Source organism: Apodemus sylvaticus, chromosome 3, assembly GCF_947179515.1.
Source record: "Apodemus sylvaticus chromosome 3, mApoSyl1.1, whole genome shotgun sequence".
Lineage (NCBI taxonomy): Eukaryota > Metazoa > Chordata > Mammalia > Rodentia > Muridae > Apodemus > Apodemus sylvaticus.
In genome coordinates, this window is record NC_067474.1 from 163,095,486 (window position 1) to 163,106,350 (window position 10,865).

Here is a 10,865-nt window from a genome sequence, read left to right on the forward strand (position 1 = left end):
ATTTGGAGCAGGTCGCTGTGGCTCCTGGGTCCTGCTGCCGGACCGTCGTCCATGCTCTCCCCCCCCCCCCCCTTCTCTCCAAGTGGGCGAGGAGGGCGAGGCCTTGATGTCTAGAAGAGGGGGCACAGCGACTGTGGGATCTGTAGGGATCTGGCATCTCAGAGTTATCTCTTAGAGATTTCATTTTCTTTACGACTTCCCCTAATTCCAGAGGTGTGTGGACACAGTTGTTGACACCTCTGCTGATGGCTGGAAGTATAATAAAAAAAAAGTCTAGTCCTGGCTCCCAAAAGGGAATCACTTCATCAACTTTCCGCCCCCTGGAAGGAAATCTGAAAATAGTCAGGGAAATTCTTGCTGCATCGGTTAATTGAGGGATGATGGGGGCTGGGGGGAGGGAAGGGGGAGGAGGTGGGTGAGTGGAGAGATGGATGGGTGAGGGTGTAGATGGATGGATGGGTAAGTGGCTGGGTGGATGGATGGATGATGGAGGACCAGATGGATGGATGGGTGAGTGTGTGGATGGGGTGGAGATGGATGAATGGGGGGGGGGGGGGCTGTGAATGGATGGAGTGAAAAATTCAATACCATTCATAGACACTCAAAGTAAAAGCGGATCAAAGGTTTCTGGAGCTAGGACTCCGGATCCAAATGCCAGCTGAACATATCTACATTTAGACAAAATCTGCCAAGCCATGGAAGAGAGTTCAAACAGGCACCCTGGAGCCTCTTTCCCAAGATTAGACTCTAGAGCAGGGTTCGGCGGGGTGGGGTGGGGGGGGGGGTGGGGGGGGGTGGGGGGGGTGGGGGGGTGGGGGGGGGTGGGGGGGTGGGGGGGGGCGGAGCGTGATGGAATCAGGGAGTTAAGGAGTTGGGGAGAAGTGGTCTGAAGGAAACACACGTATCTACAGGATGCTAAGTGGGAAAGTTTGTCTCTTCAGTATGACTCATTGTTAAAGATAGATTCTCCACCTTGCAGATAAGTCAAAACAAGGCTGGGTGGGGTAGGGGTGGGGTAGGGTGGGGCCTGCCCAAATCCTAGCACTCTGGAGGTAGGTCATCCAAAGCCAGGCCTGGGCTGCACAGCTAGACTCATTCAAAGAAGAGAGAAAGGAGGGCAGGTGTCAATGCCGAGTGGAATGTCAGCTCTCGGGGGACATAGTGGGATCGGGAGTTTTAGACATGGAGATAGTGGCCATATAGCTTGAGGCCAGTGTGGATTGTGTGAGACCCCTAACAACACCCACCCCACCCCCAACAAAAGAAAATTACAGACAAATGTTTGCAATGATCATTTCCAGGTTGTGGTATAAACACGTACATAACTTACACAGTATTTCTAGGTCCTATTACTGAGGATAGTTCTTCTCTTCCTGGTTCTCTTTTTCTTGAGAAAGATGTACAACACTTGTACAATTGAAGAACCATCATGTGTTCTTTCTGGAAAATGAGGACAGGGTGGAAAAAACGGGAGTCCGCCTCGTTGTGCAGAGGTTCACCTCTCATTCTCACAGATTGTAGAAGAGAGAGAGGCCCAGGGTAATCAATCCAGCAGCAAGCTCAGAGTCACAAGACACACGAGAGGAAGAGACCTCAGCAGAATCTAGAACATTTGCTTCCTAGCTGGGACTTAGGGCCGGGAGCTGCTGCAGCTGGCGATGGGACTCGGCGCCAAGCATCCGCCAGCATCTGCCTGGGGTTGTTTTTGACTCGGAAGGCTGAGGACTGAGATCTCCAAATCCTCGGAGGAGGGAAACACAGTGTAAATGGGGAAGACCCAGCGGGGCCCTGTGTCGGCTCTTCCTCCATGCTCGTAACCACCTTTCTAGTGGGGCAGTTTGCGTCTATTTGGAGAACAAGAAACTGAGGCTCAGAGACCATCATCTGCTCGGCATCACACACCTGACGTGGGCCACAGTAAGGAAGCCTCCACCGGCTCCCAGCTAGAACTGCCCATTTGCCAGAGTCCAAGGAGACTCGCCCCGGCGATATACCCCAGATAGAAGTCATTCCTGGGCAGTCATCAGAGTCTAAGTTAAAAGAGGGATCAGTTTTAGAAACTGCCTGACCTTTCAAGAGGAAGAATTCACTCTTGTAAAGCCCGGCCTTATACTCTTTTGGTATCTGCTTCCTGTTTGTTTCATCAAATTGCTGGAACCTGAACCCGGTCCAGGCTTCGCGTAGGGTGGCCTGTTTCTTTAAGCAGAGGTGGTGGCTGCTGCCCAGATGTTGCTTCTAGTATTTCTAGTACGTGCAACACGTGCTATGGACTGTTAAAGGCACAGGACGCCACTCTAATAGGAAACTGCTGGACAACTGCAGGATGGGGAAGGTGTGTGTGTGTGTGTGTGTGTGTGTGTGTCTGCCATGAACGTGCACAAGCACACGCATGCGTGTGGTTTCCTCCTGTCATCCATTAAAAAGAGGAGCTGGAGAGATGGTTCAGCAGTTAAGAGACTGACAACTCTCAGGTGCCTGTAGCTCCAGGAACCCCATACCATCTTCTGACTTGGACACACAGCCGTGTGTACATAGAGGATTCAGTTCTCTCCTTCCACCACATAGGTCCTAGGTTCAGAAGTCAGGTCACCACACTTGCTGGCAAATGCCTTTACCTGCTGAGCCTTCTTGCCGTTAGATTTTTATTTTAATTTTGCGGTTCTGGGAAATCATTTGTGCTAGAGAAATACTCTCTTCTGAGCTAATACTCTGCTAGAAAAAAAAAAGTGTGGTTGTTTTCGTTTGTTTGGAAATAAGGTCTCGCTGTGTAGACAGGCTAATCTTGCATTCACTAAAATCCACCTGGCCCTGCCTCTTAAAAGAGTCAGATTAAAGACAAGTACACAGGCCGGGCCGCCTTTAATCGCAGCACTTGGGAGGAAGAGGCAGGCAGATTTCTGAGTTCGAGGCCAGCCTGGTCTACAGAGTGAGTTCCAGGACAGCCAGGGCTACACAGAGAAACCCTGTCTTGAAAAAACAAACAAACAATCAAACAAAAAAAGACACAAACACAATACCTGGCTAAAAATGTGCTCTTGAGCTTTGGAGTATTTGTTTGTTTGTTTGCTTTAGTTTTTCAGGGTAGAGTTTCTCTGTGTAGTCCTGGCTGTCTTGGACCTCTGTAAACCAGGCTGAACTCCAACTCTGAGATCCACCTGCCCTGGCTCTTAAGTGCTAAGACTGCATGTGCCACCACCGCTGGGCTCTTAGCATTGATTTTTGTGTGAAAATAAAATAAAATAAAAATAGGTAAAAGCTGTACACATGCCTTTAATTCTAGGCACTGGGAATGCTGGGGCTAGGAATTGTTTGAAGTCCAGTCTGGACAACACAAGAGAGATCCTGCCTCAAAGATCAAAGAATAAACAAAACTAAAATTAAAAAAAAAACAGGATGAGCATTCTCCCAACGTGGGACACTGGCTGGCCACCTCAGCCAGCAGTTTTCTGTCTGCTTACAGCCCACTAGAAGCCACCTCAAGTGACCGAATTAATTGTCAACTGTGAATTTGCAGCTGCCTGTCTGGCTCTGGATTGCCCAAGATCCAGAGAGGAAACAATTGCCCATTGTCTGCCTAGAATCCTAAGTGGAAACAACCACCCACTGTCTGCTCCAGTGCTCCAGACGATTCCCTCCCTCGGCAGCCGCCCCCCCTCCGCAGCCGCCCCCCCCATCGCCCCCCATATGGATGCTGCAGGCCTTATCAAAGTATAAAATCTTAATGTTTCGTGTTATTGAGTGAGTTAAAACTCAAGACTGACATCAAGAACATCAAGAAAACTACTTGGTGTGTTCAAGAAACAGGCAGTCCCGGGCTGGATTTATGCCCCACTCTGGTGTACTCGCAGCCAGGCAGGCTTGAAACGCTGTCAATAAAATATTTCCTAGGAAATCGTCTTTTTTCAGGGGCTACCTTTCCTCCTCCTCTTCCTTCCCTCCTCCCTCCACTTCATTCCTCCCTGTCTCCTTCCCTACTTTCCTTCCATTTATGACTATGTCTTGTCTCTTCATCTAGTTAGATATAGTTTACAGAAACAGTGCGTTTTTATTTTTTTAACTTTAGGGCTGTTGAAACCATCAGCAGCAAACGAGGCGCAACACATGTTGGGCTTGGCTGGCTCTCTGGTTTTCTTTCTCTTTTCCTATGAGCCATTTGGATTCCTGCCCACACTCTTCCCTGCCTCGCCCCGCCCCGCGCGTCCCGGACACGCCCCCAAAGAGACTCCGCCTCCTCTCCAAATCCCGCCCCTGGCCGCTTTTCCACCTCGTCGCAAAAGACTCAGCAACGCTTTACGGCCGTCGGCGTTTGACGTCCAGGAGGCAAGCAAGAAGAAGGAGGAAGCGGTGAAGGTTGGCTGCTGGGACGGCTGCGGTGGGCGTCGAGGTGGGCGCGGCGACGCAGCCCGGGGAGTGAGCGGCGGCGGCCGGGCGGGCAGGCTGGGCGGCGGGCCCGATGTGGCTGCAGCAGCGCCTGAAGGGGCTGCCGGGGCTGCTGTCGAGCAGCTGGGCCCGCCGCCTCCTCTGCCTGCTCGGCCTCTTGGTGCTGCTCCTGTGGTTCGCGAGCTCCGGGGCGCGGCGGGCGGCGGGCGGCCTGCACCTGCCGTCCTGGGCCCGCAGCGAGCCGGGCGCCGCCGAGCCGTCCGCCTGCCTGGAGGCGGCCACCCGCGCGTGGCGCGGCCTGCGCGATCGCGGCGAGGCGGTGCCGCTCGGCCCCGGGGTGCCGGCCCTGGTGGCCAACGGCTATCTGGCTCTGGACGCCGCCCACAACCGGCTGTGGGTGACGCCCGGAGAGCGGGAGCCTGCCGTGTCGCCGGACTTCGTGCCCTTCGTGCAACTGCGCCCGCTCAATGTGGTGGCTGAGGCTGGAGAGGCGGTGCTGCTGCTGCGGGAGGGCCTGCTGCGCCGAGTGCGCTGCCTGCAGCTGGGGACCCCGGGCTCGGGCCCTGCCGCCGGTGTCCCCGGGCCCGCCTCAGCCTCCGGGCTCTCCGCGGGGTCGGGCCGTGACTGCGTGCTGCTGCAGGAGGACTTCCTGGCGCACCGAGGCCGACCCCACGTCTACCTGCAGCGCATCCAGCTCAACAATCCCACGGAGCGCGTGGCCGCGTTGCAGACTGTGGGACCCACCGCGGGCCCGGTCCCCAAGACCTTCACCAGCACTCTGGAGAAGGTCGGAGATCACCAGTTTCTCCTCTACTCGGGCCGGTCCACACCCCTTCCATCAGGGCTGGTGCACTTGGTAGTGGTGACCTCTAAGAAGTTAGTGAACAGGCTGCAGGTGGCTCCCAAGTCACAGCTGGACGAGACGGTGCTGTGGGTGGTGCATGTCTCCGGGCCCATCCACCCCCAGGTCCTCAAAAGCAAAGCGACGAAGGAGCTCAAGGCGCTGCAGGACTTAGCAAGGAAGGAAATGCTGGAGCTGTTGGAGATGCCCGCCTCGGAGCTACTTCACGATCACCAGTACCTCTGGGCCCAGCTGTTCAGTCCGGGTGAGGCCTTGGCGTGGGCTTGGTGCACAGTCACCGCTTGGCACCAGTGTGCGAACGGTCCGCTTTAGAGATGTTCCCCCATGCACCGTGGTGGTCACACAGAGGGTCACAACTTGGCCTTCATGTTGAAGGGTCGGCTCTTCTTACTTTGAAGCTGTATGATCCTGACTCTGTGGTCTTAGCTTTTTGAGCCGTAACAGGAAATTTTATAGGGCTTTACTGAAGATTTGAGTGTAAACGGTCAGTTTTATTGTCTGTTCTTGGCCTGGCGGCCTGACCTGAGCCAGGTTTGTGAGGAGAGAGTCGATCTGGATTAAAGAACAAACTGTCAGGGACATGCACAGATGCTCTGCTTTGGCCCCCATAACCTGCTTGGCTCAGCGCCTGACACTTGAGACTGAGATTCATCTTGACACACTGTGCCTGCAGCTCTAATGCCAGAACGCTGGAGGCTTCCAGTGGGTAGGAATGTGCAGGCCAAATGAAAACTTTCTTTAAAAAAAAAAAAAAAAAAAAAACACTTTTATTTATTTTTTGGAAATAGAACCTTTCCTGTCAACTGTTTTAAGAAAAGACATGCAATCAATTCACAGTACTGAGTTTTGGTTTTAAGGGTTACAGTTACCATCATCCCCATGTCACCTCCACGTGGTTGTGCAGAGAGAGTGTAGTTCGTTCAAGAGGTGCATTCTGTTCGTCAGGTGCATTTGCTAGAGACTGTTAGACAAGTAGGCAAGCGGGTTTTATCCTCGAAGTGCTTGCTATAGTCTGGTTTAGGGGAAGACAGGACCATGAACATTTTGAGTAAGACAACCCTGGAAAGTGCTGTGAAGAAGACTGAATTGTGTAGTGTACTGATGAGGGTATAGGGTGGGAGGGCCACCCCTCTGCTCCCTGGACATAGAGCCATTCAGTTGGCCTTGGTGGCAAGAAGCAGCCAGTCATGTGACCAGGAAGAGGGCATGCAGGCCTGGAGACTGCCCTATGCAGGTCCAGCCTGGTGATGAGCGGGGACAGGGCAGTGGGAGCTTGAAGCCTTGAGGAAGGACAGGAGCTTTATTCTGAGATGGGACAATGGGAATAAGCGGAGTATAGACTAAGGGGGCAAATGGGCCCATAGGCAGGGCAGGGAGTTCTTGGGGAGCCCAAGGGCAGGAGGAGACGTCGTGGTTGTGACATGGACAGAGAAGTGGTGGGTCTTGGTATGTTTGGAGGGAGGACTGTTGGGCCATGGTTTGACTGTGGGAAGTGAGGCCTGGAGGGCAGCTCCCTGATGTGGGCTTGTGAACAGTTCACATAGGTCAGCTGTGTCTGTCAGACACCCAGCTGGAGATCCTGAGGAGGATGGTTAGCCCCGTGAGTCTAGAATCTTTTTAATAGGAGGCCTTGTCGTTTAATGCCACAGTACTGAACCAGGTTAAGGTGCTTTCAGGCTATCATCTAGCACTCCAGGAGAGTGAGGCAGAAGGATGACTGAGTTCAAGGCCAGCCTGTGCTACATGGAGAGCCTGCCTCCAAAAAGAAGAAAAAGATGGAATAAAATCAAATATTAAGATAGTTGTAGTAGGGACCGGAGCAATAGCTCAGTGGTTAAGAGCACTTGCTGCTCTTCTACAAGATTGGGTTTAATTCCCAGCACCCACGTGGTGGCTCACAATAAACCATATATAATCCAGTTTCAAGGGAGGGACCAAGAGACCTGCACGTAAATGATGCATAGACACACATGTAGATATACATACGTAAGATAGATTGTAAGCTATAGTTATTAGAGAGAATGAGAAAAGAACCAGGCAGTATTGGCTACACCACAAATGACATCTGATTGTGAGTTCTAGACCATAGGAGTCACACCAAGTCCTGTCAAGTGTATGGTGCTCTTGGTTCTGCCAGGAGGTCCCCACACCCGTTAGATGCCCTGAGAGTTAACTTTTCTGCTGCAAAAACAACTTGCTGAAGAAAGTTTATTCTGGCTTACAGTTCAGAGGTGTAGCTCATCATGGGGGTAAAGACATAGCAGAGGTAGGAGGTGGCTGGTCACACGGCATCCGAGTCAGGAAGTAGGGAGAGGTGGTCCCCAGCTGCAGTCTTGGAACCGTCTGTGGTATAGGACCACCAACAGGTAAGGTGGCTGGCTCCTCCCACCTCAGTCTAATGTAGGAAAGCTTACGCAGACATGCCCGGGTGCGTGTTTCTGTGGAGATTTAAGTCCTACCACAATGTATCAAGATTGGCCATCTCAGGAAGTAGGGATAGCTCTACCAGACCCAGGGCAGTGCTGTCTTTTATTACTGACGAAAAGCTCTGCCTTCTGTGTAGCCCTCACCTTCATTCCCTCTCCTCTGCCTGCGCTCAGGCCGTCCTCCCTAATGTGCAGCCTCTGGTGTTCCAGGTGTGGAGATGAAGAGGATCACGGATGCTCACACGCCGTCTGGCCTGACCGTGAACCTCACCCTGTACTACATGCTCTCCTGCTCGCCAGCCCCACTGCTCAGCCCCTCCCTGAGCCACAGGGAGCGTGGCCAGATGGAGGCCACGCTCAACTACGAAGACCACTGCTTCAGTGGCCATGCCACCATGCACGCCGAGAACCTGTGGCCTGGCCAGCTCTCCTCAGTGCAGCAGATCCTGCAGCTGGCCGACCTGTGGAAGCTCACCCTCCAGAAGCGTGGCTGCAAGGGGCTGGTGAAGGTCGGCGCTCCGGGCATCCTGCAGGGCATGGTGCTCAGCTTCGGTGGGCTACAGTTCACAGAGAACCACCTGCAGTTCCAGGCCGACCCCGAGGTGCTGCACAACAGCTACGCGCTGCATGGCATCCGCTACAAGAACGACCACATCAGCCTGGCTGTGCTGCTGGATGCCGAGGGCAAACCCTACCTGCATGTGTCTTTGGAGTCCCGAGGCCAGCCTGTCAAGATCTACGCCTGTGAGGCGGGCTGCCTCCACGACCCTGTGGAGCTGACGTCGGAGCCTGGAGGCCACACCTTCTCTGTCATGGTGACACAGCCCATCACTCCACTGCTGTACATCTCCACCGACCTCACACACCTCCAGGACCTGCGGCACACGCTGCACCTTAAGGCCATCCTGGCCCACGATGAGCACATGGCGCAGCAGGACCCCGGCCTGCCCTTCCTCTTCTGGTTCAGCGTGGCCTCCCTCATCACCCTCTTCCACCTCTTCCTCTTTAAACTCATCTATAACGAGTACTGTGGGCCTGGAGCCAAGCCCCTCTTCAGGAGCAAGGTAGGTTAACTCGACTCCTAAAGCCCCAAGCCATTCTGTCCAAAAAGGGTAGCCTGGCCAGGGGACGGCCTAGGCAGTAATGAGAAAGCCTTCCAGAAGCCAGGGCCCTCCATCATTTTCCATTATATCAGTATCAAATGTCAGTATCAGATGTCAGTATCAAATGTCAGTATCAAATGTCCGCTTGACAGCAAACTGGTTGTGCTACTGTGTTCCTGCTATCCTAGCACTGAAGGTGCTGGGACAGGAAGGTTATGAGTTACATATCAAAAACATAGTAAAGGAACAAACAGAACCCTTAGAGGTCAGGCTATTAGTGTGTGTGGACCATACAGTTAGTCTTGTCAGCCTACAACAGCAGGAGAGCTGGGTCCTCCCTCCCCTCTGCCCAGGCCGTGGTACTACAGAGAGGTAGACTGGACAGTAGATCTGTGCCCCTGCATTTAGGAAGTCCTGATCCCACAAAGGGGATGGGCCTGTCCCTTCCACCGAGAAGCTCTGTGGCATCTGGTTTCTGGTTCAAGGCCAGGCTTTCAGGGAAAGCAGTCTTTGGCCCCCAGGAGCAGGCAGCAGACGGAGGCAGGTCTGAGTTCCTCACGATGGGGGAACCAGTGGAGACTTGGGTCGGAAAGCAGTGTGGAGAAGGCCTTCCAAGTAGCCAGCTTTTGGCCAGCTATATAGAAAAGGTGGGTCCTGCAGCCTCTGGAGCCAGGAGGCTCTCCCCCACTGGCCGCTGCCCCTGCCCTTGCTCCTGCTTGGCATGTGTGTTCTTACATGTCAGCATCCAATTAGGAAGACAACTCACACTGCCTCTCCGAGGAACTCCCATGCCCTTCCCTGCAATGCCCGACCGAGCCCAGGCCAACACTCGCATCAGCCCAAGGCCCTGGGCCAGAAGCCGTCTGATTGGCTAGACCTAAGACATTATCCCTGTGAACTGCTTCCCTGCCCTGTTATAAATATAAGTAGTGTGTGTGTTTGTCTGTTTTGAGATGGCCTCATGTAGCCTAGGCTGGCCATGAACTTGCTGTTTAGCAGAGGCTGGTATGGGCTCTGGTCCTCTTGTCTCTGCTTCCCAAGTGCTGGGATCCTGGGGACTGTTCACCACCATGTGAGGCCCCCTCCCTCCCCTAGCTGATCTGCAGCTTGGCTGTGGGCGGTGGTGAATAAACAGTGCTCTCTTGTTTCACCGAGCAGGAAGACCCCAGTGTCTGAGTGCACCTGCGTCCTGCTCTCTCGGCCAGGCCACCGTTTGCACAAGACACCCAGCACTGCGTACCCTGCTGCCGCATGGACAGGAGCCTTCGGAAGCACCAACCCTTTGTGCCTTGTGGGGGACAGTGACTCAGGAGCGCTCGTGGGTACCAGAGTTTGCACTGGAGGGGAGGGAGGCCGAGGACTTGTGTGAGTTTTCCAGTCAATAAAACAAACCCTAGGGAGAATACTTGAAGTTGAGCGCACCCCTCCACTTCCCCCATTTCTTCTATCCCAGGAAATTGATCCTCTTTAAAGACGTGTTTAGGAAAAATTGTGTTCTTTTCCTAATTTAATGTTTTTTCTTGAATGGATTTCTAATTTATTTTTGTTGAAGTTTTGCTGGGTGGCTTTTCTTCCACCTGAGATCAGGACTGTTGGTGACAACAACCGATCCCTGCCACCTCATTAGCACCCAGAGGCCCCACAAAGTCTGAAGGCTGGGCCTGAGCCCCAGCCGGCCCCTGCCCTCCCTGGCTTGCACATTGCCTCTTTCTTCCGTTGAGCCAGGACTCTGTGCTTTTGTACTTTGGGTTTCTGGGAGAGGTGTTTAACTTTCTAGTGATGATGGTTGTTGGGTTTTGAAATACCAAAGCTTTTTTTGTTCTTTTTTAAATAAATACCTTTCAAACTTCCATGCCTGGTTTGTGTGTGGTCAAACCCTTGGGCACATTCATCACATCCCCCTATCACTAGGTTTCTGGAGTGGCCTCCAGCAGTACACTCGACCTCAGCAAGCCGCTGTCTCTTGTGGCTGTTGGCTGTGCTGCTTCAGGGTCCGGAACATCTGCCCTGCTCTGCTGAAAGCATCTCCTCCACTACCCTCCAGCCCTGGGGTTCTCTAGCTACAGGGAAAAGGCAACAGGCAGCGATGCCTTT

The 10,865-nt window shown here is 53.4% G+C and overlaps 1 protein-coding gene across 3 annotated transcripts; it reads left to right on the forward strand.

Annotated features, from left to right (window-relative positions):
* Positions 1–4,283: 4,283 nt before the first annotated feature.
* On the forward strand, positions 4,284–10,621 carry Kiaa2013 (KIAA2013 ortholog). Of its 3 annotated transcripts, none has more exons than XM_052178129.1 (4): positions 4,284–5,486; positions 7,879–8,732; positions 9,257–9,418; positions 9,930–10,621. In XM_052178129.1, exons 1-4 carry the CDS (start codon positions 4,454–4,456, stop codon positions 9,945–9,947), a joined length of 2,067 nt encoding a protein of 688 aa, XP_052034089.1. In that variant the 5' UTR covers positions 4,284–4,453; the 3' UTR covers positions 9,948–10,621. The 3 variants fall into 3 exon arrangements, with proteins under 3 accessions (XP_052034089.1, XP_052034090.1, XP_052034091.1); XM_052178130.1 differs by having other exon boundaries at positions 4,285–5,486; positions 9,293–9,418; XM_052178131.1 differs by lacking the exon at positions 9,257–9,418 and having other exon boundaries at positions 4,287–5,486.
* Positions 10,622–10,865: the final 244 nt, after the last annotated feature.

Bases quoted from the DNA above. Each gene is read 5' to 3' on its own strand.
- Kiaa2013 (XM_052178129.1), top strand. From the start codon at position 4,454: ATGTGGCTGCAGCAGCGCCTGAAGGGGCTGCCGGGGCTGCTGTCGAGC. The intron at 5,487-7,878 runs GTGAGGCCTTGG...CTGGTGTTCCAG, and splicing joins GGCCCAGCTGTTCAGTCCGG to GTGTGGAGATGAAGAGGATC. The intron at 8,733-9,256 runs GTAGGTTAACTC...TTCTGGTTCAAG, and splicing joins AGCCCCTCTTCAGGAGCAAG to GCCAGGCTTTCAGGGAAAGC.